Source organism: Fonsecaea multimorphosa, assembly GCF_000836435.1.
Source record: "Fonsecaea multimorphosa CBS 102226 unplaced genomic scaffold supercont1.4, whole genome shotgun sequence".
NCBI classification, from domain to species: Eukaryota; Fungi; Ascomycota; class Eurotiomycetes; order Chaetothyriales; family Herpotrichiellaceae; genus Fonsecaea; species Fonsecaea multimorphosa.
In genome coordinates, this window is record NW_015971638.1 from 1005547 (window position 1) to 1032399 (window position 26853).

General features: G+C 53.0%; 8 protein-coding genes across 8 annotated transcripts; 6 read left to right on the forward strand and 2 right to left on the reverse strand.

Moving 5' to 3' along the window:
• Nucleotides 1–243: 243 nt before the first annotated feature.
• Nucleotides 244–1179, forward strand: Z520_03014 (uncharacterized protein; the record flags this gene model as incomplete). The annotated part of the gene is made up of 1 exon (XM_016773527.1): nucleotides 244–1179. The coding sequence occupies one exon, from the start codon at nucleotides 244–246 to the stop codon at nucleotides 1177–1179; it is 936 nt and encodes a 311-aa protein (XP_016635584.1).
• Nucleotides 1180–2021: 842 nt separating this feature from the next.
• Z520_03015 (uncharacterized protein) lies at nucleotides 2022–2384 on the forward strand (the record flags this gene model as incomplete). The annotated part of the gene is made up of 1 exon (XM_016773528.1): nucleotides 2022–2384. One exon carries the CDS (start codon nucleotides 2022–2024, stop codon nucleotides 2382–2384), a length of 363 nt encoding a protein of 120 aa, XP_016635585.1.
• An 848-nt stretch (nucleotides 2385–3232) lies between these two features.
• Nucleotides 3233–4674, reverse strand: Z520_03016 (uncharacterized protein; the record flags this gene model as incomplete). Its single annotated transcript, XM_016773529.1, has 2 exons — nucleotides 3233–4046; nucleotides 4103–4674. 2 exons carry the CDS (start codon nucleotides 4672–4674, stop codon nucleotides 3233–3235), a joined length of 1386 nt encoding a protein of 461 aa, XP_016635586.1.
• A 1007-nt stretch (nucleotides 4675–5681) lies between these two features.
• Z520_03017 (uncharacterized protein) lies at nucleotides 5682–9066 on the reverse strand (the record flags this gene model as incomplete). Its single annotated transcript, XM_016773530.1, has 4 exons — nucleotides 5682–6527; nucleotides 6587–7763; nucleotides 7817–8705; nucleotides 8757–9066. The coding sequence occupies 4 exons, from the start codon at nucleotides 9064–9066 to the stop codon at nucleotides 5682–5684; spliced, it is 3222 nt and encodes a 1073-aa protein (XP_016635587.1).
• A 272-nt stretch (nucleotides 9067–9338) lies between these two features.
• Nucleotides 9339–11115, forward strand: Z520_03018 (uncharacterized protein; the record flags this gene model as incomplete). The annotated part of the gene is made up of 2 exons (XM_016773531.1): nucleotides 9339–9737; nucleotides 9793–11115. 2 exons carry the CDS (start codon nucleotides 9339–9341, stop codon nucleotides 11113–11115), a joined length of 1722 nt encoding a protein of 573 aa, XP_016635588.1.
• An 834-nt stretch (nucleotides 11116–11949) lies between these two features.
• On the forward strand, nucleotides 11950–12987 carry Z520_03019 (uncharacterized protein; the record flags this gene model as incomplete). Its single annotated transcript, XM_016773532.1, has 1 exon — nucleotides 11950–12987. The coding sequence occupies one exon, from the start codon at nucleotides 11950–11952 to the stop codon at nucleotides 12985–12987; it is 1038 nt and encodes a 345-aa protein (XP_016635589.1).
• A 1359-nt stretch (nucleotides 12988–14346) lies between these two features.
• On the forward strand, nucleotides 14347–17614 carry Z520_03020 (uncharacterized protein; the record flags this gene model as incomplete). Its single annotated transcript, XM_016773533.1, has 3 exons — nucleotides 14347–17040; nucleotides 17140–17237; nucleotides 17389–17614. 3 exons carry the CDS (start codon nucleotides 14347–14349, stop codon nucleotides 17612–17614), a joined length of 3018 nt encoding a protein of 1005 aa, XP_016635590.1.
• A 6949-nt stretch (nucleotides 17615–24563) lies between these two features.
• Z520_03021 (uncharacterized protein) lies at nucleotides 24564–25883 on the forward strand (the record flags this gene model as incomplete). The annotated part of the gene is made up of 1 exon (XM_016773534.1): nucleotides 24564–25883. One exon carries the CDS (start codon nucleotides 24564–24566, stop codon nucleotides 25881–25883), a length of 1320 nt encoding a protein of 439 aa, XP_016635591.1.
• Between the last annotated feature and the right edge of the window lie 970 nt (nucleotides 25884–26853).

Consider the following 26853-nt stretch of genomic DNA (forward strand, 5'->3'; position numbering starts at 1 on the left):
GATGCCTCTACAAGGTGCAACGGATGAAGTCGAATCATCTGTCCGAAAAAGGTTTAGATTGATTGATGCTCCAGGCACACGATCGTCCAAGGCGGTGAAATACGGCAGAACTTTTCTGGAGGAAATTCACTTTCCACCACAAAGGCATGATTTTCCTGCTGGCATTTCAGCTGCTCTTCTTGACTCGACGTCTCTTCCTCAAGACTGTATCCATGCTATCTTTTGAAATTCTGAATGTCCATCATGACCAGCAAGCGTTCCCGCCGATCGACCGGCTCTAGTTACAGACCAAACTACAGAACAACCCGGACTGAACCTGATTCCTACCGCCCACGACAAGATCGAACTCGCAAGGCGAACCGTGTCAACCAAGACTCCGATCGCATCAAGCCCAGAGACACCTTCGACCGACGTGCTTCGCCGAAGCTGCCGCCTGTCCGGTCTGCAGTCTCGAAAACAAAGCGCGAGCGAACCACGAACCCTTCGACAAGGATACACTCTCTGCGCAGGTTGTTGGCTGCACCAAATTTGCCTGGCACCGTGCGGCAAGAGAAGGAGCGAGAACTAGCCGCTTTGCTCTTTGACCAGGAAAAAGCCCGACTTGAAATAGGCGCTAGGAAGAACCTACAACGCTATCACTTTGTCCGCTTCGTGGAGCGAAAGAAGGCAGAAAGATCACTAAAGCAATTGCTTAGACAAAGAGACGCCGAGCAATCCAATGAACCTGCTTCCGAAGGTGAGCTCGAGAAACTGATACACGTCGCCGAGGTGGACGTCAATTACACCAAGTACGCACCTTTAGGAGAGAAGTACATAAGCTTGTTTGTTCAAGAGGAGAAGGGCGAAAACGAAAATGACTCTATCGATGAAATTAGCAATATCGTCCGATCTGCAACAGGTGCTAAGCCGCCAATTTGGTATGAAGTTGAGAAGCTGATGGAAGAAGGAGAGGCCAAGCTGGAAGCACTACGCGAAGGCAAGCTGACCGGCGGCAACCGGCTCCAAAAGGAGCTCGCCTCGCTTGGTGGAAAGGAAGAGGCCGAAATGCGCAGTTCAACTGGGAATCAACTGGAAATCACGAGGCCTTCATGGCTCGACGACGATGGTGTCATCGATCCAGCGGACCTGGACAGTGACCAGGATGACGAGATGAGCGATGGTGGCTTTTTTGAACGTTGAAACTGTGACCGACACGCTCAGGATCCACGATTTTCCTTGACAGTACGATGTTACGATTCGAGATACCCATAGACCGGCATCGGTCGACGAATATAAACTACTTCGATACCACTTTCGACCATTGATGGTGGTCTTCTTGCAGATGTTATGACTGCGTCTGGGCTCTGGGTTGTCATCCCAGCACGCTTGTGCCATGTTCCACAACATCAAGGTCTATGCCAACGCATCATTGCTTGTATACCCGAGGTCGACAGACTCGATGCTGAGGTGATGGCGATGTTGCGGAACGACAAGAGTGCTGGTATTTGCACCAAAACTTATACGTATGTGGACTACTTATCGAGTGTCAGAGCAGTACCTCATTCCACTGTCACGTAGATATCTCTACGAGACTTTCTGTCGGAGATTATCACGTATTCACCTTCTGTCACTCCGCTCTAGGACTTGGTCCCGGCGATCTCGAGCCACTCAGTCACCAACGAGGCATACAACTCTCGCTTATGTCCTGCAGAGCCGTCATATCGTCAGGCGCCATTCGTCAACAAACGTCCTTTCAAGGCCTTCCATACTTCAGCTCCGTCTTTGGCAACCCCTCTAGCCGCCACAAGGTACATCGAAATTGGGGACCTATTTTCTTCGACTTGTGCCTGAGACGGATCACTCAGCGGTCAAGTTTCGACGAAGTTCATTCTACATGACCTTTGTCACGAACCCGACATGAATGACCATCTATCACTGCCATCTAAATCATCTCCTTTACACCATTGAGAACGCCTTAATATATACCCACGGCTGCTTCGCAACACATTTCTCCCTCTCACGACCAACAAGACTGGGGGAAGATGCCCGAGCCCAAGGATCGCCTATCCCCAATCAAAAAAGTCAAAGCCGCCCTCGTCCGATCCCCCATCAAATCACCCACCACGACCGACAGGCTCAATTTTGCCGCCTCTGGCGCCGAGAAGCTCAATTCTCGAATGATGGAAGACATATACTTCACCGACCCCAAATCGCGCGAGAGCCTGAGCACCAACCCGGGGGACACGGCCAAGCACCTGGCAGAACGCAAACGGTGCACGACGGACAACTGGAAGGCCGAGATTGAGCGGCGGATCGTCGCCGAGTCCAAGATGGTCGACCACGCGTACGGTGACCAGAACCCGTTCCGGAATCAGGCTTATGGGCATGGCGACGGGCAGAAATGAGAAAAGGCGCCGTAAGTAAAGAAGGGGGGAAGGAAGATGCGATTAACAAACAGCGCTGGAGATTTTTGACGTCCGGGCAATGCCATCTACCAAAGTAGACCTCACAAAAGTGACAATTGCGATATCATTTACAACAGAAGGGAAAGAGTATCGAAAGAATCAAAAGCATCGGAAAGGAACTCCCGCACCAACGGGTCTACAAACATACGCCGGTTGCTTTTGGGGTCTTTCTCATCGCTCACGACCAGAACTATTGGAGCAGTCAAGATTCTTCTTCGTCTTTTTTTTGAGAGAGAGGGTCAGCAAGCAACCAAGCAAGCCGGCGCAGCGGGGTGAGTGTGCCCAGCCTAGGCAAGAATTTCACCTCCAGAAATGAAAAACAAAAGCACGGCCAAAAGAAACGCTTTATGCATCGCTCGTTCTTCGGGATGGGGAATCTTGAACGCGCAGAAGGGAAGCAAAAGGATAGGCGCGGGTCGTCCATTCTCTGTTCTGTCTTGCGCAGACTTTGATCAGAGTCCATTAGACAGGTGGATAGATGGGATAGGTGGTCAACCCGTCTCAGTCAGTCTGAGGGTTCAGTCCCCTTGTCCCAGAGCCTGCCACGTGACCTGACCACGACGACACAGGTACAAGAGACTCGGTACTCGCGCGGCCCTACCAGTCGATCCAGTTCCGTCATAGAAGCAGCTTGATCTACAAGCTCCACTTGTGCTGAGAGGCAAGGAGCCGAATTGTCAATTTCGCCTCTTGTATCACGCAGGATCCTTACAAGCTCGCCGAGGCACTGCAGTATGTCTGGCACACGAGATTAGACTGGTCCCGTAGGACCTCGGAAAGTTCTTTAGCTAGTTATCCCAAGCCGCGTTGCTCAATTTGGAGCCTTTGGAGCAATCCCAGCACCGTAGCCTTCGAAAGGGTACTAGTAAACTCGTCCGCAAAGAGGAGGAATTGGGGTCCTCGCACTCGATTCTCCAATATTCCAGCCATTCTTCTCGTGCCAACACAATTGTCCTCTTGCACGCCGTGCAGCGACGTGCCGGCTTCTCTCTAAGCTGTCTAAGATGGCTCAACACGGTTTCGGCTGTGTTGGAGGGCATGTAGGCCGCAAAGTCCATGTCACCTAGTGGGTCATATCTCGAGAGCTGGCGAAGGACTAATTCGGTGAGTGTTGGGAGTTGAGGGTAGTCCCGCGGCCAATAATAGCTTTTCGGAGGGAGGCAGCTGTGCACCTTGCGCAATGCGAGATCCCCTGCCCATACCACAGTCGCCGATCCGTCATTCGTCGCTTCGTCGACCATCAGCCAAGGATTTGGGTTTGTCCGTAGCTCTCTCAGCTTGCGTTCAGTGACAAGGTCGAGGATCTCTGTGGGGAGCTCCGACAACTGATTTCCAGCAAGGTTCAGAGACTGGAGGTTGACCAGTTCCCCTATTGCACTCGGGATATATGTCAGATTGTTGTTGCGAAGAGACAAGACGCGGAGGTTTTGAAGGCTGAAGATCGGGCTTGGCACTCTTGTAAAAGAATTGTTGCCCAGGAAGAGTCGCAGTTGGGGTTCCAGATTAGTACCGATATGCAGCATGCCCGGAGTGAGCTCGTCTTGTTTGCTGAGTGTCTGAAGTGCTGTGATATCCTCGGGTAAACTCGATAGCGACATGGATCTATCTTTTGTCAGTACTCCGAATCCCCTTCGCTCTGTAAGACCTGGGCGACATACGTCAAGTCCACATCCTCTTTCCCATGGTCGAGACACTGCTTGACAATTTCGCAAACCAGCTCATGCTCCTTGGGAATCAGAACCGTAGCTGTGGGGACTAGTTTCCTTCTCGGCTTGATTTGATCGTTTCCCTCCGGCCAGGACGTGAATGGTCCCACTGGTTTATTATTGTCTTTCCTGTCCTCTCGCTGGTCCCTCAGGAACTCCTCCTCAAGCGTGATCGAATCACTCGAGAGAGGATCTTCGCTCTCACTGCCCATGAAGATCCCCGAGTCGAAATTCCTCCTGAATTGGCGCTTCTCCCTCAGACCCTTCCTGGACCCAGGCTCGGCCGGATGACGATCCCACCACGAGCCCCTAAAGGTACGTTTCTTCCTCTTGCCCGACGCATAGTTCTCGGCGCCCGGTGCCGTCTCGTCGCTGGAAAACAGAGCCGGGTCGCTCGACCCGGCGGGTTCGTCGTCGTGAGAATGAGTCCTTTTTCGTGTCAGAGGTGGAGCTAGTCGAGAGCGAGCTTGTGCTGCTGCTGATCGGGTGGACCGCAAGAGAGGAGGGAGTTCAGGCTCGTCCATTGTCGTTGTCGTTACTGGAGCTGGGGCTCGCAAGACCAAGCGTGGAGGGGTGGGAGAGGAACAGCCAAAGAAGCAATATTCTGAAGTAGAAAGGGGAACACAAGTCACGACGTCGAGGGAGGACGCAGAAGACAAAACAACAAAGAACCAAGAAACCTAGGTACCAGCTGGTAGGTGAGTTCGGCGTTAGTGGAAAAGACACGAGTTGCCCGCGTGGAGTTGTTGAAGGACCCAACAACGCGTCTTGTCGGACGCGAATCGGGAAGGACCTCGCGTGTTCTGGCTAGAGGCACCCAAGAGGGCACCACTGGACGGGGTTCACCAATGGGGAAACAGATCACTCAATCGAGCTAGTCGTTTATGTACTCCAATATTGCTGCAGTCTATCATTGGAGAACGATACAAGACCTCCTCATTTATTTTCGATTTTTTTCTTCAAGGATATATATTGTAAAAGCACATATTTTCTCGCAATCGACCACAGGATGTGGAAAACAGGGCTTCCCGTTCGCTCAGCCGTACTTAAGCCACATGCCGATTAGTCAGTACCACCGTGGGTGACCAGGTGGGAATCCTGATTGTTGATTGTTTTTTGCACAGAACAATAAGTTGACCTCTTTCGATGGATGGGTTCCTCTCCAAGCCTCTCTCTCTAAGACGGCTTTTCAGGGGAGACTAAAAAGAGAAGTATAACTGCCGCGAGTTAAGGAATTATGTCGCCTAAAGGGGAAAATGCCTCGGAATATCGAAGATATAGGGCCTTTCTTTTGCTTTTTACCTTCTGCTTCTTTCGAGATCCTTGAGATGAGCTTGCTGAGTTCCCCAGCGACATCGGCGACGTCAAGGCAGCAGCAATTGAGACAGTGTCATTGCATCAGCTAAAGCCTTTGAACAAGAAAAGTCGACACTCATCCTGTTGAACCCTATCCACCAAGCCTTTGGTCGGATCTTCTTGCGCGCTTCTGCGGAAGAAGGGAAACGACATGTCTAAAGCGCGACTGGCTGACTCATCGATGGTCGCCGTCGGTGGGAGGTCGACGTCGACGGAAGAAATCTTGGACCTTTTTGACGGCTCCGGACCTTCCGCTTTGACGCGTCGGCCCCTGTTCCTGATCATACCCTTCAATAAGCTTACTTTCATTCCTACCAATGCTAAGGACTGTCCGCCCCCGGTGCCCTTGTTGCAATGACGGTTGACCACTTGGTTGCACAACTTTGGGACCGCGAGATTCGATGGGCTCTTGCTCGTCGGGCACGGTCGAAGGGCCAGCAATGGACGATGGCGGAGGAAGTTGCTGGTCGCTAGCTGTCCTCGATGTAGAGGACGGACGAGGTCGGACCGAGTCTGAGGTGTCCTTTCTATCATCTGCTGCGGTATTCTGCTGGTCAAGGGCCGCGGGTGACTGATTGATGTCGTTGTCCTGTTTTTGTTCCCGTTGTCGCCGTCCATCCCTCGCTTTCTCGCGTCGTCGAGCCATCAATCCTTCATGACAATCCATGCAGAAGATGCCCTGCGACGTATTGGCGTACTTGAGGTTTTCAATCTTGCGTTTGCAGTTACGACACCTGAAGCATGCCGCACAGTACTGCTTGCCGTCTGCGGCGATAATGGCAAGGTCCTCGATTTTATTCCCACACACTGTACAGTGGTACGTGCAATTATCGCAGAGAAGACCTCCATCACTCACCAGCAGCAGATTGTGATCGGAGTCGAGAAGACTGCGGCAGTTGCTACATTTGAAGCAGTCAAGGTGCCACCTCCTACCCGCTGTATATTCGTCAGTGCCAGATTCGTGGGTCTCTTGCAACGACAAATCCTTACCAAGTTCGAATGCTTTTCCTTCGTTTAGGGCCTTGATATTCATACGTTAGCTGCCAAAGATCGAGGCGTGGTCCCCAGACGAGCACTTACTTCTCCACATTCCTGGCAATGAAAATCCTCGTCTGTCTCTCCTGGCGTCCCAAGAGCGGGAAGGCGAGGTTGGTTTGAATCTTGGCGTGGTATGTGTGCGTCTTGGATGCCCTGTTGTTGAGCCCCCGGAGGAGGTTCGATGTTGGAAAGCCGTTTTGGGGAGCTGACATATGCTTTAGCGTGCAGTAAATCCAATCCATCGCTCGACTTTCCCATGGTAGCAAGCATCGAGTCTTCCCCGGTAGCAAGCATCGAGTCTTCCCCGGTAATAAGCATCGAGTCTTCCCCGGTAATAAACATCGAGTCTTCCCCAGTAGCAAGCATCGAGTCTTCCCCATCGCGCCCGGTGTCAATATCTTCAGCTGAATCCCTTGCCAGGCGTGCTATATCATGGCTCGTCGGGCTAGCTTCGTCTGCGACTAGACGTAGATCTACAGCCAGAGATTGCCAAGATTCTTGATCTTCGGGCAAGGTGAGAGTTGAATGAGGTATGTTCAATAGTCGAGAGTTTTCCGATGGTTGATCCTCCGGTTCGGGCTCATTCAGATCTGATAGAAATTGCTCCACCTTCGCATTTGACCCTTGATCCGACGTTAACGCCTCCAGATCCCGCAATGCATTTTGAGACAAGCCAGTAGACTGTCCACTGTTCTTGTTTTCAGGTGATCTCATGCCCTCCTCCTTAGCTTGGGCTGAAGAGTTCAAGCTTTCGCCGCTTGTGATTTGGGAAGAGTCTGAATGATGTCCGTTTGCTCTCTCGGACCAGCTGGTTCCCGAGTCCGTATCAACGTCTGCGTCCGTCGAGCGTGGCAGAGAAAAGAGAGCAATTCGTATCAGATGGGCTGCTATATGCTGTTGTAGATCCTTGGCTTCGGGGATATCAGCCAAGCAGATTGGACATGGCCGATCGGCAACCTCGGGCGCAGACTCTCCAATTCGCAGAAGTTCTGTGGACTCCAGTTCTGTGCCGTTCGACTCATGCATATCTCTTATGTGGTGCTTATATGCAGCAACCGTCGGGAAGGTGGCTTCACGGTGTTCAAGACAGCGCCAGATTCGCCGGTGACACGAATCCTCATGGGCAACCCATTCCTGTCTTGTGTCGAAGAGACACGTCGCTTCCGAGCAGTCTCGATACGTACAGACGTACGGACGTAGATCTCGCAACAAGTGGGTCCTTTTTAGAACAAGTTAATTGATGCATTCCATCTCTCGCAGGGGCCAATTTACCTCCATGTCTTCCTTCCTAGATAGGCTCCGGAGCACAATGTTAAGCAATATGGGCACTCGAAATAGCGCTGACCCTTGAGCTTTGAAGGTGGCTCTGGTATTTCTGCGGCCTCTCTCCGAGTGGTAGAAATGCTGCGAATCGATTCTGCATAATCCGAGACAGTGGCAACAGATTTGGCGTCTTCGAGATCAATTTGGGCAGGGTCCAAAGTTGTGGCGGTGGTCGGCAGAGAAGGCACCACGGAATCAGCTACGTAAGCCGAGCGTGCGATTGTGGAAATACTTCGTGAAGCTTGTTGCTGTTGTTGCGGCTGTTGAACCCGCACTACTCGTGCGGTCGCTTCAAGCGCCTTGTCGAGCTTCATTCGGTGTCGGCTCCAGTATGCGAACTGTTTTCGTCGGATAGTGTTCGCTTGTGCAAGACGCTGGGCAAGGAATTCCAGCGGTTCTCCTCGAGCCAAGTCCAGATCCTGAGGCGAAATGCCCTGCTCCTTAGGGGGCCTCTGGCCATGGGCAGATCGATAGTCTCGGAAGACCTCACGCAAGTGCTCCCGGTCAAGCAAGGCATAGTCTTCTGTCAGATCAACGCCAGTCTCGCGATCCAGTATTGCAAAGTCGAGAACCTTCTTCGTCAGAGTTCTAGTCGCAGGGTTTCTGATGCGTGTGGCGACCTTGTATAGACAATTGATTGTCTCAGCGATGCTCTCAAGAATCAAGCTGAAATCTTGCTCGCCGAGGCTGCGGTTTTCCGAACCATAATCGGCCTCCAGCATGATCGCTTGAGCAGCTGCAACATCCTCGTACGGGTAGTTGTGAATTTGTCCCGTCTCAGCAGACGCGTCAACGCCGTCCATGCCACTCAGGTCGCCATAGAGCAAGAATTCCCTACCTGTTACTCAAGTCAGGAACAGGCTGCTCAAGATGGCGGAGGAAGTCTCACACTCGAGCAGTGACCCACACAAGTCATTTAAGAAGGCCGCAATGGCGTCACGTACAAGGTCAGCCTGTCGAAGACGGTAATCTAGGGAACTGTGACCAAGATGCGTAGCTCCAAGGTTGGACGCCCACAATTGTAGTCGCTCTTGTTGTTGCTCGATGCTGAGACCTTCCGGGATACCCTCAGCGTCGCTGTCCCCGGGCGCAATGATGGCCAGATCTGCAAATAACTGTAGGGCATTCGTAGAGAGTGTCGCCAAAGATACTGTGGTTGTCTCGGATTGTCCAGGGATTAAGTGCAGAGTGCGCAACATTCTGTAGGCGGTTGCGCAAGTTTTTGTCCGATTACTCCCACATCTTCCTCTTTACAAGTTGTCTTCATCAGGCTGAGGGGCGACGAGGCAGATACTTATTTATCGCTCGCTTCGGCTGGGCACCAATTGTAGGACAGGATAGCTCCTCCGCTATAAATAGGGCGCCACCAACAAAGTGAGGCTGGCCGCTTGACCTTCATTCTTCGTCCGTCGTTGTTTTCAGGCTGCAGGATCTCGTGCTGTTTGAGGTCAACCTTCACAGTGGGATAGTAATGTCGGGTCTCGAGATTGTTGGCACTGTCCTTGCAGTGATCCCACTGCTTCTCCCAGCGCTCGATCTGTACAAAAACGGCCTCAGCCGCGTTTCGGTCTTCCTCCGGCGGAGGAAACATGTGGAGAAGCTCATCCATGCTTTGCATCTCCAGAAAACGTTGTTAACCGAGAACGTGCGAACATTGGCCATTAGGGCTGGGGTCGATGTCGACGACATACCAGAAGATCCACGACAGTTGTTCGAGCTACTCCACGGCGATGACGACCTTAAGGGAAGAGTGGAGGCGTATCTGGGCACCGAGGCTAATGAGCTGTATATGTCTGCCGTGGTAGCTTGTGAAGAGGTTGTGCGCAATATCGTTGCCCACATCGAGGGTTTCTTGCCTGCAGGGCCACTGGTAATTCTTGCCACGACGCAGCATGGTATCTTCGCTCAGCTAATTTGCGCTGCAGACGCAGCCAGGGAGTCTGATTGTGTTCATCCAAGCCAACAGACATTCAGTAGGCAACGGGCTGGACCTGAGGGCACGGTTCAATCTGACTCTGGGCAAATCGGATGTTGATAAGAGCATCCAAGAGCTCGATAGGTCCATTCTCATCCTCGATCGGCTGTCTGCCGCAGTGGCGGCAAATCGAGACGCCACAGAAAGCTCCATTTCGCGCACAGCTACGAAGTTTGCAGCGGCGGTTGCCAAAACCAGGGACAATGCTGAGAGGCTGTACTCGGCCATTGCCAATGGATGGACCTGCAAATTCCACAAATCCCATGAAGTCAAGCTGAGGCTTGACCGAAGCCCACCGGCTCTTACCCGTGCCGCCTTGAAAACAAATCACTCGCCGACTAAGGAGCTGGTATTCGAGGTTGTTTTCCGGTGCGACCAGCCTCAGAACGACATAATTTGGCACGAGAGTAGAGTGGAAATGCTTGAAGACCCCCATGTCAATGGAGCAGGAGTCACCGCGGCACAGTCGGCAACAACAGTGAACTCGCGTCCAAAGGTGATAATTTCAGTTCCACCAAAGGCCAAGGTACTTCCGGCTACGTCGCAAAAGGTCGTATGCTTATGTACCTCGCTGCACGGCGCAGTTACCGCCAATAAGGCGTTGCATTTGTACATTGCTTCACAGACGAATATGCATTGCGACCAACGCGAATGCCCAGCACCCTCTTCCGCTGGAAAGTTCGACGTGCGTTCCCTGCGAGAGTTTCTCTCGATTCAAGGTGGTCATTATAGAAGGATTGCATTGCGGGATCGAATGCTTCTGGCGCTGACGCTGGCCATTTCTCTGCTGCAGCTACACGAAACCCCGTGGCTGTACGAGAGCTGGTCGAAAGAAACGATTCAGTTTATGAAGGCACCAGGTGCAAAGGGCAAAAGCGTGGCAACATTGGACATCGACTTCACCAGGCCGCTAATCTCCCGCGAGTTCTTTTCCCCGTCCCACGGTTCACCAAAACATCTGCAACCTAAGGAGGCACTCCTGGAGCTTGGGATCATGCTTCTTGAACTCTGGTACGAGAAGACAATCGAGGATCAATTCCCTGGGGACCCCCTACCAGCTGACTATTGGGGCAAACTTCGATTGGCATCCATATGGCTTGAAGACACGACAAACCCTTTGCTCCCCCAATACCGGCTTGCAGTGGCACAGTGCGTCAAATGCTTCTTCGGTGGTGGATTCAGCAGTCCTAGCTGGGATGACTTTGAATTTCGCAAGGCGCTGGTCAGGGACATGGTTGAGCCATTGCACGAAAACTGCAAGCCATGGTTATGAGGGCAGTTGCCTGCATGTATATACCTCTTCTCAACACACATGACATACCGCACTCTCTAGGGTACATGGTACAAGGATATTGGAGACAACTATTTCGCTCATGGGTGACAGTAGCCCAGCCATCCAGGAGTATTATACAAACTCGTTAGGAACACTATAAGCCGGTGAGGTTGGAATTGCAGGCCACGACGCGATGGAAGCCCGCTTACAACCCCCATCGGGCTGCGGGCTGTCCACATGCCTCCTATTCGACGATGCGCTGCTTCTCAACACCCGCGAGGACCAAATGGACTCTTCCTTGCTATTGCTCTTAGTATATATAGGGAGGAGTAACACTCCAGATTTTGTCAGAATAATTCATCCCAACGATCTTCTGGGAGTTTCGGATTCCACGTTGGAGCTGCTTAAGGGGCCGATTTAACACTCTATGATGAAGAAGATGTCTGAAGCATGACTGGTGGTCCAAGTCGCACAGGATACCTCGATAGATGGATATAAAGCGGATTTGTCGAAAAGGTGGCCCTGGCGCAAGAGGTGTAGAGGCAGGTCAGGTTGAGGGCTACAAGTGACAAGGTGGAAGATTTACGAGTTGCACGTGAGCTGCGGGCAGATGGGATTTCGTCTTTGCACCGGCAACGCAGGCAGCCAGATTTCGCCTCTTCTTCACATAGAACTGGCCACTCTGTCTCCTTGCGCTGCGCTTCTTTTTATCTACCGGGGCCGAATCGGTCCATATTCGATAGAAATGAGTTTGCCGCTCCTCGATCTCTGGTGTTGTACATCTCTTCATGGTTTGTCTTGGGCCATAACTTGAAGCCGGAACGCTGTCCCAAAATGACGGGCGTGGCAAGGATCAAGCTGCTTATCCTCTTAACCCTCCTCCTAGCAGGCACAGCTCTCTCGGCTCGCAAGACCAACCCCAAGAAAGTACCCAAGAATGCAGTCTTGCTTTCCAAGGTCTCTGCTATCACCGTCCGCGCCGGCAAACAAACCACCTTTCGCCGAGTCTCTCCGGTGCCTCAATTACAATGTGTGGGACCCTCGAGAATATGCAAGCTATACACGGTTGATGTCATGAGGTGCACCAATGAGGGCTCTGACTATGATGAGAACAACGTGCAGTGGAGCTGCAAAGCTTCCCTTCCGGATGAATTCAAGCTCGGAAGCACAGAAGTAACGTGCGAAGGCTACGAGAGCAGCGAAGATCCATATGTCCTCTCGGGAAGTTGCGGTGTCGAATACACTCTTCTGTTGACCGAGAAGGGCGAGGAAAAGTATGGTTCTGGCAGCTTCTTTGACTTTCGTGGTTCTCGCGGCAATGAGAACTCGGGAGAGAAATACGCAGGCTACCTGTTCATGGTATTGTTCGGACTGGTTCTATTTATCATCTTGCGTGGCCTTTACAATGCCTGGCGCAATGACACGCCACGAAGAAGACCACGAGGAGGCGGTGGGTTTGGTGGAGGTGGAGACGACAATGATCCTCCACCTCCCTACGATCCGCGGCCACCTCCACGACCGAAAAAGGCGACCTGGTCATCAGGTTCAGGTTCAGGTTCAGGTTCAAGATCAGGACATCCGAGTGCTGGAAACCAGGAACAAGGCTGGCGTCCTGGATTCTGGACCGGTACGGCTGCTGGAGCTGCTGCGGGATATTTCGCTGGGAGAGGTGCGCGCACACAGCCTGAGCCGCCACAGCCCCGGCCGGCGTTCGGTGGATGGTTCGGAGGCGGCGGAGGAGGAGGAGGCGGTGGCTACGAAGCGCCCACCAGACCCCGACCGTCTTCATCAAGGACTACAAGTTCGCCCAGCTCGAGCTATTCGAGCACGAGACATCAAAGCACTGGATTTGGAGGGACCAGCCGTCGGTAAGACACTTGGGGTGGGGGGAGACTTGACATACCCAGAGATTGAGCGTGAGCTTGGAGAGTCTTGCAATATAACAATAAAACAACCCGGATTCGCCATCTACTGGCTACTCGTTCTCTAAGCTGGGCTTCATCCCTCCCGACCTTTTTTATACGATTGCCCACGCGTCCCTAACGCGTCAACACGTGACTAATTGAAGACCATCTTCCTCCACCGCTTCAGACGTCCATATTTGCTTTGCTGATTCCAATCGTACTCCATCTTGGAACCTTGCACTTGGTCTGTGTGACGCTCGCACTAGCCTAGGGAGGGTATCATGAAAGATGTCTCGTTGTTGATGGATCTTGTTGAAAGAGAACAAAGGGCCGGCATCTCGCAGCCTTGTGCCTGCCTATTCCGCCCACTTCACCTGATCTTGGATATTGCACCAACATCCATCCCCATCAGGTGTTGTCGGAATACAGCTGGCTGTAGCAGCCATTGATCTGCCTTTGAAAGCGTTGCCTAGATTTGAATCTTGACAAAATCTAGAAGCCCGGACCGGCGCTCTTTACATCACTTTCTCTCCGACATACGAAACCGCCGCAGCTGTTCTCTCCATCAGCATCAACTATCGAAACCACTAGCTTTTGATATACCACACCTAAGCTATCCCTCCAAGCCGCAGGCAAAGAATTCACTTCAAGCTCTGATCCCTTTTGTTCTTGGATACTATTACTACGAAAGGGGACTGCGTAAAAAATCGCGGTCCAGAGTTATTTGTTGCTGGTCTGGCAGATCGTTTGTCATCGCTCGCCTCAGACATCATCCCCTGATTGATTGTACAACAACGGGAACCTACTTCCATCTTTGTTGAGGCGCGGCCACATACAGCGTACGGTGGTCGGAGGTGGTGGTCCCTCTACGCAGAGACATCTTTGTCATAACTCATCGTCCAATCTTTTAAGGAAGCAATTGGAGCTGACCTGACCTGACCTCACCTCCGGCTGCAAAGCTCCTCAACGTGATATCCAGACAGGGAAATCCTACCCACCTTTGCATGTCACCTGTCCTTGACTTCCAACTCACCTCATTCTCACCTCCCTGTCTACCCTTGCTGGCGGTAGTCCTATTCACTTCACTTATTTGGGTGGGGATTGTTGGAAACCCTTTACCAGCCTGCCCTGAAGGAGCTTGACCACTGCCAACATAGCCAGGTTCTTCAACTGACCACCTGCAAGTTGGGCTCATTGCATCTTGGATAAGGCGTTCCACACACGACACTCGCTGGATGAATTTGAGAACAATCTATCTCGCGACCACCTCCTCTACTCTACAACATCCGCTCTTCCTGTTCAGCAGAAAGGGCCAGACAGGGTCACCATGCCTCCACAAATCATCGACCTTGTCTCTGACGACGAGGATGTCGATCCGCCTCCCCATTCGACCTCAAAGCGAGCGAATCCAAATCCTAGATCAAGTCAGGCCAAAACCTCCGCTCACGGAACCAGACAAAATGTCACGACCACCAACCAAGGCAACCTAGGTGAGCCGATGGATCCAAACACACCGACCTGGACCTCGCACCATGGGAACAAGCACATCCTTGAGGGTGCCGATAGACCAGGAAGCTCCATCATTAGCAGCCACACCGAACGCGGCAGCCCCAATCCCATCGAGGAGCCCGCGTTACATCCTCCTACTATTGCTGCGAGAAGAGACAACAACAAAGGCAAACAGCGCGAGATTGAAATCCCAGAAATCGACCTGTCTCAGCTAGATTCCGACAGCGCTTACGACAACGATGATGGTACTGGCGGCAGCAGTGGTGACAAGGACCTCGGGGAACAAGGGGATGAGGTTCTTGGCTACGATAACGGCAACGGCGAGCTGAGCGAAGACGAGGCCTTCCGGCGCGCCATTGCACTGTCACTCCAAGAACAGATGCCTCGGCGCAAGTCCAACCAAGACGCTGGCGCGACTTCGTCGATTTCCCAAGGGAAAGCAAAAGCGCAGTTGAAACCACAACCACCGTCCAGACCTCTAACGCAGACTGCGGCTGCAAGACCTCCAGATGAAGCAATGCCAGACACACGGGAGGAGAGTCGAACCATTTCTCTCTCACAACCTCCCGCTCACCGTAATCCGGTCGTTCAACACCCGCACGCGGCTGCGACGACAAAGATGCCTTTACCATATCCGGGCTCGACGCCAACATCGCCGCTGCCGGGCCAAATAAGTCATCCCAGCACAACGCAAAACGACCCCAGTCACCCACAAGCTTCATCCGCCGATGGGCAGGTACCAAGCTCAGGCCCTGGCACCGGCGCCGGCAAGTTCAGCCTGGCGAACCTCAACCGACGACAGATGGAAGCAGAGCGCCTGGCGCGGCGGAAGCGGAAGTTGGAAGACGAAACATTGCGCGAAGCCGGATATTCAGAAGATGACGGGCGCAGTTCCAAAGTCGTCAAGCTCAGTCAGAGTGAGTCGGCGACGGCAACTGGGACACCTCGAACCGGGGAAGCTGGCAAGGGAAAGATGCGATCAAGCCAGCAGCATCCAACGGCCTCGGATCTACGTAGGGACAGCGGTAGTTCGAGACACCAGCTGCAATTGCCAGAAAGAAATAACAGGGCAGCAGCAGCAGCAGCAGCAGCAGCACAAACTGCCGGAAGCTCTCAGACCGGACAACGCGCAGCAGGTGCCAAATCAGCATCCCCAAATGTGAGGGCTGGAATTTCCGCCAGCAATAATGCCAATGGCAGGGACAGCAATAGCGATATTGTATCGCCTCCTTTGGACACTACAGCACCTAATCCCACACCTCCCGGGCCCCCTTGTATCCAGATTGATGATGATGATGGCGATGACAATGACGAACACAGCCACGACAACAAGGACAACAACACCTCTAGCACCACTTCATCCAATAGCAGCGCCGCAAACCTGTACCCCGACGGCATCGCCCTCAAGACATACGTCGCAGGCCACCCATCCGCAAACACCATCACATTCGACAAAGTGGTATCGCCCTCATCGCAGCTAGAGTCGTGCCTCCTGTCCTCCTTCATCTGGGACCTAGACTGGCTGCTGCCGCACTTTGAGACGCGGCGGACAAAGTTCCAGCTGGTCATGCAGGCCAAAGATGCGCTCGAGAGGCAGGCAGTCGAAAGGGATTTTCAGGGGGTGCCGAACGTGAGGCTGACTTTCCCGCCGATGGGGGGCAACGTCAGTTGCATGCATAGCAAGCTCATGCTGCTGTTTTACAAGCACGAGGAATCAGGCAGGACAGTGGCAGCATCGGCGATGGGCAAAAGGGGATCGTTAGGCAGTTTGCAGAAAGGCAGTCAGAGATGTCGCATTGTGATTCCTACAGCCAATCTGGTCGACTTTGACTGGGGCGTTGGCGGCTTCATGGAGAACACAGTGTGGCTTATTGACCTGCCCTCCAAATCAGCCTCTGACGCGGCGAACTCGTCATCGCTGCATGGTGCGACAACACCCGCAGCGCCACCTGCGGCAGGAGCAGGCTGCCAGACATTGTTCGAAAAGTCGCTCAAGGAGTTCCTCAGAGCTCAGACCGTGCCCGACGACGTGCTCCGCAAGCTGGACCTGTTCGACTTCCGCAAGACCGAACGCTACGGTTTTGTCCACTCCATTGGCGGTGTGCACGGCGGTGAAGCATGGCAAACCACTGGCTTCCCAGGGCTCGGTCGGACCATCACTGAACTTGGCTTGGCCAGTCGAGGATCCATCCAGATGGACTACGTGTCATCGTCAATAGGCAGCTTGGACGACGAGTTCTTGAGGTCCATCCACCTTGCTGCCTCGGGCGACAATGGCCTAACGGAATACACCAGACGAGTGGACAAAAGGGGCCTAATCAAGCAGGGCAGCTGGAAGAAAAACTTCCGCATTTATTTCCCCAGCGATAACACGGTCAGGACATCGAAAGGAGGCGCTCCCAACGCCGGCACAGTTTGCTTTTCCATCACATGGTGGAACAATCCAAAGTTTCCCCGCTCTAATATGTACGATTGTGTTAGTGTTCGCGAGGGCCTGCTCATGCACAACAAGGTATGTGCATGTCGTTGCAAGACTTTCGAAAAACAGGCGGCCAGTCGTCTTGAATGCTGCCGCGTCTGTCAGAGGCTAACCTTTTCCGTTCCCTTATAGCTGCTGTTCGTCCGGTATACTTCACCAGTCGAAAAGTCTGGGTCAGGAAATATTGGGTGGGTATATGTGGGTAGTGCGAATCTTTCTGAAAGCGCTTGGTAAGTAGAGCGGGTGGCGGTCGCCCTCTCCGTTCTTTCCGATCTCCTTGTCATCTGGGAATGGTTAGTTACAGAGTACGAGGGGTACCAGGGATGGCATCTTGTGGAGATCGCCGATCCATGACTTCAAGCTGACATGCACCTTTGACAGGGGTCGACTTGTTCAAGACAGAACCACCAAGAAGCCTAGACTCAACAACAGAAACTGGGAATGCGGAGTCATTATTCCAATCCCTACAATAGGAGGCACTTCCAGCTTCACCGTCATGGATAGAGACAGTGCGGGGCTTTCGTCAATCAACCACATTGTCCCAGTTCCGATGAGACTTCCCAGCGAGAGTCTTGAGAACAAGAGGCCGTGGACGTTCTCGGATTGACGTGTTTTCCTGATGCAGAGTGCCGAAAAAGGATGTCAATAGCAAATGCCCAGAGCTTGTTTCGGCGGACAATGATTGCTCAAGAGTATGGATCGGATATTGAGCCTTGGACGCTGGATTGAGTTACTGTTGAATCACCAAAGTTTCAGAGCCGAACCTTGTGAGGGAAAGCTGGATGTCGGATATGTGCTCTCCGGGCCACTGCTCGGGTTCGTATGCTGTTTTGCGCAGGTTCCCAACAAGGTCTTAAGGCCGTGTTCAGCGGTTCCGAGATTTGTCCCGAGGGTCTCCACCCCGGTGCTGGAGGGGAGGGAGGGCAAGAAAGCAGGTCAGATGAGGACGCGACATGGGCTTCCAGGGTCCTGCGACAGAGCAGAAGGGAGGGGGGCAGAGGAGGTTGGTAAGAGATATTGGCTTGGCAGTTGCTAGTCAGAAGTTGAGCGACGATTTTGTGGACCGTCACTCGCTCCCTGTAGTTGGAACTGTGCCCGATTCCAAATCTAAATCCCATCCATTTTAGTTGACCCAGAGCTGCTTTTATGGTCGGTGCTCCTGCCACATGATATCTGGGTTGTGAGGACGGGTTGGCCGTACCCCAAACCCCAGTAAAGACAGAATACCTCGTACAGAGATACAGTTAGGGGGCCGAGATGCGCCAGTAACTTTGTTGATGCTTCGAAGAGTTCGCATGTGCACTTTTGTCCAAGGTTTTCGGCACCACTTGACCTTGCCAACTCAAGTAGTGGCAAGGGCTGTCCTCAATGGATTGCTGCAGTTAGGAGCAAGTAAGCTGGAGCCGATCAAAGAGAGGTTGTCCGGCTGCAGCGGGCCGGTAGTCCTTGGGGGCCACAGAGTTTTCTTTGTCACAAAGCTCTTTGTGTTCAGAGTTTCCTTATTGCGCCGTCCGAGGCTCAAAAGCGGACTGAGTCAATTCTCCACAGGCGCGATATGGGTCAGAAATCCTCAGTATGGCGTCTCATGGATTGAGATGAGGGAAGTCGCTACGACGGATCGCTGTATTGTGACAGGTCCAATGGAAGGAGTTGATGGAGGGGATCGACTCAGTTGGCGTCGAGGCTGCTACGAGTATTCCTTGCATAGACGGACCGGGGTGCCTGGGAAAGGGAAGTGACTGGTCAGTAGGAGCGCATCCGCACAAGCCCGGAACTCACATGCATTGCCTTTGCTGCGGGGTGCTCGAAGCTGCAGGGGTTGAAGGTTGCAGAGAAGTGCAAGGGGAGACGCTTTCCCCTCTCAACTCACTCGAACAGCGCTCTCTTATTTGCCAATACAGGACGACCGGCAAGGGGTCTAAGGACCGCTAGGATGACGCTGTCTTCCACACATCGGTGCATGGTTCGCTGCGCTGGACTCGTGGTTGAGCAGTTCTCGATCGAAGCGCTATTCTCGCAGAAATGACCCCCACCAGAGAAGTAGTCGAGTAAATGAGCGGTCAGATGAAGACAAAGAATCAAGGTTGCTAAGGATGAATGAGTGCAACCATCCGAAGTGGCTAGCACATGAATACCTAATGGTTTCATAGTGCCCGCAAGAGGGGGTCTAGCTTGGCTCGAGCAGACATATTGGGAGCGGAAGCGGCAGCTCTGAGGCTCCTGAATGCAGAAGAGCGGGTGGTTCTAGATGGCAAATCGCGAATGATCAGATAACGAATGACGAGAATAACAAGACAGCTCGTGTTTCTTCTATTTGGTGTCCGTCTTCTGATTTCTTGGCCATTGCGTGGTGAAGTGAGCGCCTTCCCAGTTTCGACTAATTGCGACTAATGATACCGTCACCCTCCGGTCTGTCCGTCGTCAACACCTGCCAGTCCTTCACACAACTTGAACAGACGATAATTAACATTGCCCGGTATGTCCCTTATTTACCCTTTCAGCCGCCGCGCTTGAATGCTGGGGGCGGGCAGAGACGGCGAGGAGGCAAGACTCCAGCAAACAAGTGGATTGCGGCACATCCGCTGAGTCCGTGCATGGGCCCTTGTTGCCTTTGCGAGCCCGTGTGCCCTTTTTCCACGGGGACATGGATGCTGCTGGCGTGGGGTCACCTTCCAGCTGAGGCGAAGAGGCGCTGCTGGTGTGACATCCTGTGCTTCCCCGATCACTTTTGGTTTTCGCTTCTGGGGGAATGGCAATTATCATTTGGTACCATGTCCTTGGTACCCAACGAGATCCATGATACCCATTATTCTATTGTCACCCACACTGCAGCATCGATGGTGCAACCTCGTGTTTCGCTTCCAGGGCCCCCAAGGCAGAAGAAAGTCGGATCTCACCACGAAAGCTTGCGTAATGGTCTGGGATGACGGTGACCACATGCATGTGGAGCGGATCGCGAAAGAATCACTCTCACTACCAAGGTATTGTTGGGGAGACCAGGTCGAGATATTTCATATTTGGGCGGCAGATGCCTACTCAGGATAAGATCTTCTCCAACCGTTACCAAAGCGGTTACTTGTCAGAACTGCAAGTGTTCCTGGCAGCTCTCGGTGACCAGCTAGCCAGCCCTGCAAGTTTAAAGATTGGGCAGGATTGAACTTTCGACGAACCTGGGGAAAGCTACTAGTTTTTTCGGTCAGCCACCAAAACTATTGCTCCTTTGAGTATTTGGCTCGTCTACGGTTTCCTGATCTCAGATCATGGCTGCTTCTTGATTGCGACAGCAGTGATACACGGGCTCCACTCTTGCAGCATCCTCAGTATGGCGCTGCTCCTTTTGGTTTCCCTTTTCAGACCGGACCCGAGCGTCGTGTGTCGGTATCTAAGGTGCGAACCTCGTGGTGCGGGAAGGTATAGCCTTGGTGTCTTGGAAGGTGAGGGTTTCAGTGGTGGGCCCAGCACCGGAAGCGAGTCGCAGATTGTCGTCTGGATTGAGTCAAGCCGAAAAGATTTGGTTGGATTATACAGACAAGGGAGTCGGGTACCGGGGTTCTGGCCCAGGCTGACGGCACACTAGGCTCTGATACATGGGTAGAGGCCCTAAAGGGGTGGGGTCCCAGTGCGACGCCAGCCCATGTCGCACAGCCAGATTGTTTTGCGAGTGGCGACTTGAAGCCGGCGTGAGCCAGTGAGCCATCGAGAAGCTCCGGCGCCTGGTCTTCTGAAACCTCTTTTGGTCATTTCCTGTGCCGCAAACACTCGACTGGCTATGCCTGCTAGTAGCACCCACCTACCTAGGTAGAATGACGGTAGGTAGTTTGACCAGGCAGAGGATCCACTGCTCCCAGTTGCGTCGGAGCTTGGAGGCTTAGAGCACCGTCCCGAGTCACTTGCAGTCGACTCATAGTCGCAATCAGTGCTTTGGACAGTATCGCATGTGCTATACGGCTCTTTTCCCAGATTCTTGTTACGTGGTTCCTTCTTCCCAGTATCAGGGGCTTGTCGGAATCCTTCTCCTCTAGTATGCAGGTCTGGGCCTGCAGGCAAGTCACCAAGCAACCCGCGAGAACCAATCAGCGCAATACATCCCGAGAAAACCCTGTAAAGCTGGGACAAGGGTCGACAGAGGTGGCACATGTCCACTGTGAGTCCTTCCGAAGGGTCCCCGGATCGGGCTACCCCCTCGCTAGTGGACGATATGCGCGCTTCCTGCGCTTGAGGCTTGAGAGTCAAATGCACCTGGGGAAAAGGGCACTATGGTATTCTCAAAACACTGTCCGTGAAACTTCCTTGCCTCCCCCTCCCCCGGAGTCATCTGGAGACAATTTGTGTGAGAGCAACAACATTCAGCCGCTCTGTTTGAGGAATTGGTCGCGTGCCCTCACCGAGCAAGGTTTTGCCTCCCCCTAGACCTTGGCCATTGAGCCAGATATTTCACAGCTGATGTGTGTAAAGTGTACCTCGTACCTACCCCAGACGATTGTCGACATGTGGGAATCTCGGTCATCCCCTGACCTTCGAGGTATGTCTTGCGCAAGACCGCGCTCCACACCAGCTCGCCACATTATCAACACGGACAAGATGGTGGGTTGGCCATAGGCTCATAGCCAACTAGTTGTCCCAGGACTCTGGATCCAACACCTTCCCCTTCCCCCTCCTCCTTGTTGACATCCGGAAAGAAATGTCCCGCATTTCATGAACTCATGAATTTCCCTCGCTTACAAGAAGCCGGCACGAACCCCGGTGCCGATCGTGTCTTTGGCGGTTTCCGTAGGCGAAGACCGGACAATCGCAGGTAAGAGCCAGATGTTTGAAATCAAGAGGCCGGGCCTCTGTGGGTGTCTGGCCCTTTTGGGGAGAAGGGACTGTTACTGCTGTCTGCTTCTGACATTAGATCAACGCTTTACAAAGGGCGAGGATTGGGGGATTGGCAAACAATGACACCTATACAGACAAGGGGGAACATTAGCTGTCCCTCGTATCCTCTTCTGTATCCTCAATGTGTCCACTTGGACAAAGAAACCCAGAAGGCGGAAAGCTTCCCCCACTCGCTACGCAGGCTGAGTGAGGCGTGCCCAAGTAGTAAGTGGGTTTGTGGCTTTCAGATTCATTAGCGCATCTCTCTCGGATACGCAGTCTCGAATCATGATTTCAGCCCGTCGGATCAGGTCCGTGGGCGGCGGCGACTTTTCTTTCTTGCCCTCTTCCCTCTTCCCTTGCAGGTAGTGAACAGTGAGCTCGCTAGGATCCCACAGGCGGTTTTGCTGTTCGGTCGGGACTCAACTAACTCTTGTCCTATTGATTCAAGTTGAAGTAGCAGACCTGTAATTCCCCTCCAGTAAAATCACCGCGGGGTTTCATGCTGCCCGTCCCTGCAAGGCAGGAAGTTGTAACCCGTAGTTAGGCCCCCTCTTCATTCTCTTCAAGTCTTCCTCCTCATGCCCTACTGCTCTGCTGCCCTGCGGCCCTACTGCTCTGCTGCCATGCGACTAGTAGTAATTCTGCTCGTCTTCGCTTTCCTGCCTTGCCTGGTTCTCTCTTCCACCTTCCTTCCCCATCCCATTACCCAGTCATACCCACTCTTGCCCAATTGTGAGCCCATAGGGCGCGGCAGCCTTAACCCAATACCCACCCCAGCCATAATCAGCTACTGAGATCTCAGCTTTCGTTCGATCTATTGCTTCCGTTGCACGGACGAACCCCCAAGTTCGCCTTCTCTTTCGTCTTTCCACACGAGGCACCCAGAGGAGCCCCTCTCTTCCTGCCCCCCTGCCACTTAGTACTGCATGCCGTGCCGTCCTATGATCCCGTGCACCTTGCAACGATAAGTCGGGGCGCGAGGCACACCCTCTTAGGGAGCCAGCACTACCGAAGATACTGCACCTACATAAACACAGGACTATATCTGCTGGGCTTCTGCTCGTCATACATATCTCCATCCCACAAAGTTTTGCATGCTTTCTTAGCTACAGCATCCCTCCCCTCCTTGTCATCCACTCAGCCTTCGACTACCCAAACAACAAATCCGACATCCGGAACTCAATCTGTTGCCCCTTGTCGCTTCCTGATTTCGCCCCGGATCACCACCGCTCAAGAAATAGGAAGACCCGGAGTCGAGAATACCACATTTGGTCCTGCATCCTCGGTGAAGCCAACCTTGACCAAGAGAGCACACTGTCAAGTCATTGTGCGATACCTGCCAGTGTGATACCTATCCTGCCTGTGAAAGGACGTCCTGGGCTGCCTCGCCCCTCTGCTTTCCTCCAAGCCCGGTTTCTGGTCCTGCGCGCCAGAGCGAGCGTTCACCTCTGAAAGCAATTGCAACTCCGGGTACCAACTTTCACTCACTCCTTGCCCGCCCAGGGGCAACTCCCCAAAAGTAAATGCTCATTTACCTTCACGGCGACTCTACAGCGATTTCCTACCCGCGACCCCTATCTGTCTATCACCCTGACGATCCCGGCGCATCTCTCGTCGACGCGGGGACCTCTACTTAAGCTGATAACCTTCTCGGATCTCCTCAGAAACTGCATTCTCTGTCGTCAGCGACTACAAGTCACTTCTTGCGAAAAAGGAAAATCTCCATCTCAACCTCGTGGTCTCCTTTTCTCCGGCTCTTGCTTTCAATCCTCTCAGGACCTTTCGCAGACCTCCCAAAAGTGACTCAGAAGACAAAAGCTCAACAGGCTCAACAGGTCCAGGTTTGTCATCTGCTGGATCATTAACTTTGGGGACATTTGGGTTGGCGGCTGTCAAAGGTGGCGGAGCCTCATTAGCATTCAACGCGGACTGGCGTGAAGTTAGACTAAAGGCTTCACCCCCCGAAGGTTCGAGCTTCATCAAGACTCAAGAACCATAGATCCCCCACAAACCCACCAGCATTATCACGGAACTCTTTCTCAGAGACATACCATCGAATTTTGAAATCGCCATTATTAGTCACTCTTCCATCACCAGCCTTGGGTCAAACTCAGTGCAGACACGGATCTTGCTGGCTACTGGCTACCCATAATCAACTGTACGCTGGCAAAGACCAACTCTTTCGGTTCGACCGGACAGGCAGCATCCTTGCTTTGGGCCTTTCATCGTTGCAGAACGCATCTGATTCATTTCGACCTTCTCTAACTTCCCTCCCAGCATCTGCGCAGTTATCTACAACGCGACCTGGACAGAGAACCTCGCAGTTCTTGCACGCTTCCTATCATCAACCGTTCTGAGCTGGTGCACAAACTGCTCTCCTGCATTATTGCCTTCCACTTCTGCCCGGCAAAGTGAGAGGACACGCACAGAGCAAGAAGCTCCGCGCGAAGACCTCTTCCTAGAAGGGTGGTAGTGCTCGAAACAACTTTCTCCTCAGAGGCTTTCTCAACCCAACTCAGGACTCCAGAATTTTGCCTCTCTTGGACGGTGTTCGTGGACGACGCATGTCAGTGCTCCTCATTGACAGTCTCTTTAAGATTAAAGTCTCGAGAGCCGGAAACTCTGCCTCATAACGCTCTCGCCCGCGCAGGGACTTGCCCACCATAGCGCCGATACGCCACCACAAACGTTCCGCCATGTCTTCTGGCGGAGCAGCGCTACAGCCAACCTTCCAAGGCCATGTAGCCACCACCCAAGACGCCCTCATTCTTTTCGAGGCTTGCCTGCAAGGGCACCTCTCGCATGTACCCAGACGACCCCACGACCGAGAACGAAGCAACCTGATTAGAAGTGGGTGTGTCTTTATCTATGAAGAAAATGCATCCGGAATCAAGAGGTGGACGGACGGGGTTACTTGGAGCCCCAGCAGAATCCTCGGGAATTTCCTGGTTTACAGAGAACTCGATAAACCATTTCCACCGGGGGAGAAGAAGAGAGCCATGAAGAAGCAACAGAGACGTCCAAGCCGACCGGGCGAGCCGTATGCCAGATCGGAGGGGGGCTCATTCTCGGATGGACAATCTGGCAGTTACAACTCTGATCGCAGTGCCTCTACTGACGTGGAGAGGCAGCTGATCGGCTCGCTGGTAGACTCCTACGGGTTCAAGCAGGATGGATTGGTCAAAAAGACGATGAGCGTCACGGTCCAAGGCGTCACACATCACTTGGTCTCTTACTACCATGTGAATGACGTCCTTACCAATCAGTTGCGAACACCTTCTCAAACGGAGAACCTGCAATACATCCGTCCGCGGTCTGAACTCACTTCGAGACAGAGCTTCCGAGCACCCATCGAGGACGTTGACGAGGTGGACGGGGCCCATAACTCCTACGCATACCGCGTGAATGCAGGCGGCTATCCCCAGCCCTACTACATGCCCCCAGGGTATCCTCCAATGGCTCAACAGCCCAATCCACCCCAGTATTCCATGGCTGTTCCTTCCATGTCCACGGGCTACCTACAATCCCCGGTGACAGCATCACACATGCAAGGACAACGAACTGACTACGGCCAGTACGACCAATCGGGGTACAATCGAAGCTATGAGTCCTTGAACAGCTCCATTCCTCCACCATCCAAATCAATCCCGGCCACGCCGACCACCATGGCTCCAATAATGTCGGACCGTTCTCAGGCGCAAACGGCCATGTACCCGCCCATGAATATGCAGCGGCCAGTCAACACTTTGAGCCCCGTGTCGATGGATTCCCGAGCGGCTGTGCCATATCGACCGAGCCCATATGGGGTGACTCATGGAAATGGTACTCAGATAGACCAGAGCCGGCAGAGTCAGCCCTCTCCTACACACGTGAAGTACGAGGATCGCAGGGAATCGGCACCGCAGCCAGCACCAATGTACCAAAGTCCACGGACGCCGTACTATCCCGACACGGCCAGTCAGGCTATTCCTCAGCCACAGTATTCTCAATGGGCACAACAAGCTCATAATCCATAGGGTGGATCAGGAGCACGGCATCTTGCTGTGGGCAACATCTCTGCTCTTCGTCCCACCTCGAAGACACCACAGCCTCCGCCAGTTGCTCGCTTCGAAGATCCCGATGCGTCAGACCGCCAACGAGCACAAAGCATGCCCCCAATGCGAGCACCAAGTATTCTCATAACGGAATCACCAAGTGGGCTCACAACGCAAGTGTGGCCATGCGAAGTGTGGCAGTAGGAGTTATAGTCAATGGCCATGGTCGTTTTTCAAAAATGTGCTTCTCGTGTCAACATCCAAGTGTTTGTTCATGGCAAGTATTGCAATTGTCCAGCTCTTTGCGAAAGTATGTGTGGATCCCGTGGGAGAGTTGAACCTGGTTTCGCGAGAGGGAAGAGGACGGAGACAGGGGCTCAATATCCGCCACATTGGGGAGGCGTCACAGATCGTGCTTGCTCCTGGGTCGGAATATTTGATGTTGCAGAGAGCAGGAGGGATGGATGCAGAAAAAATACGGTGGTGGACGTTGTGGTGTACAGAATTTTCTATTGGGAACAAAGAGGAACGGGTCCTGGTCTGGGGGGGTAATGACTGAAACGACCGCTGGGGGCTTTATTGAATTTGACGAGGAAAAAAAGTTCGAGGGAGGCTTATGTGTCTTTGTAATTGTGTTTCTGCTCTTGTACATGTCGTTGGGTGTGGGGGGCAAGTGCTTCTATCGTTACAAAAACGTTGTCCAATCGGGACTGCGAGAACCAGTCAGAAGGAAGAATGAAATACATCTTATTGAGACTTTTGAATTGGATCCATCAACGATGTGAAGCCAATTTGCAGCTCGCCGGAATTGACAGATGGTGTGGAACGCCGGCAGTGGCAGTGGCAGTGGTAGTGGCAGCGGGCAAGAGCATGCCACGGCTTGTTTGTTGAGCTTGACATCTCCCTAAAAACCAGCACCAAGCTCAGGCTTTGCTTTCGTGTCGACACCAAG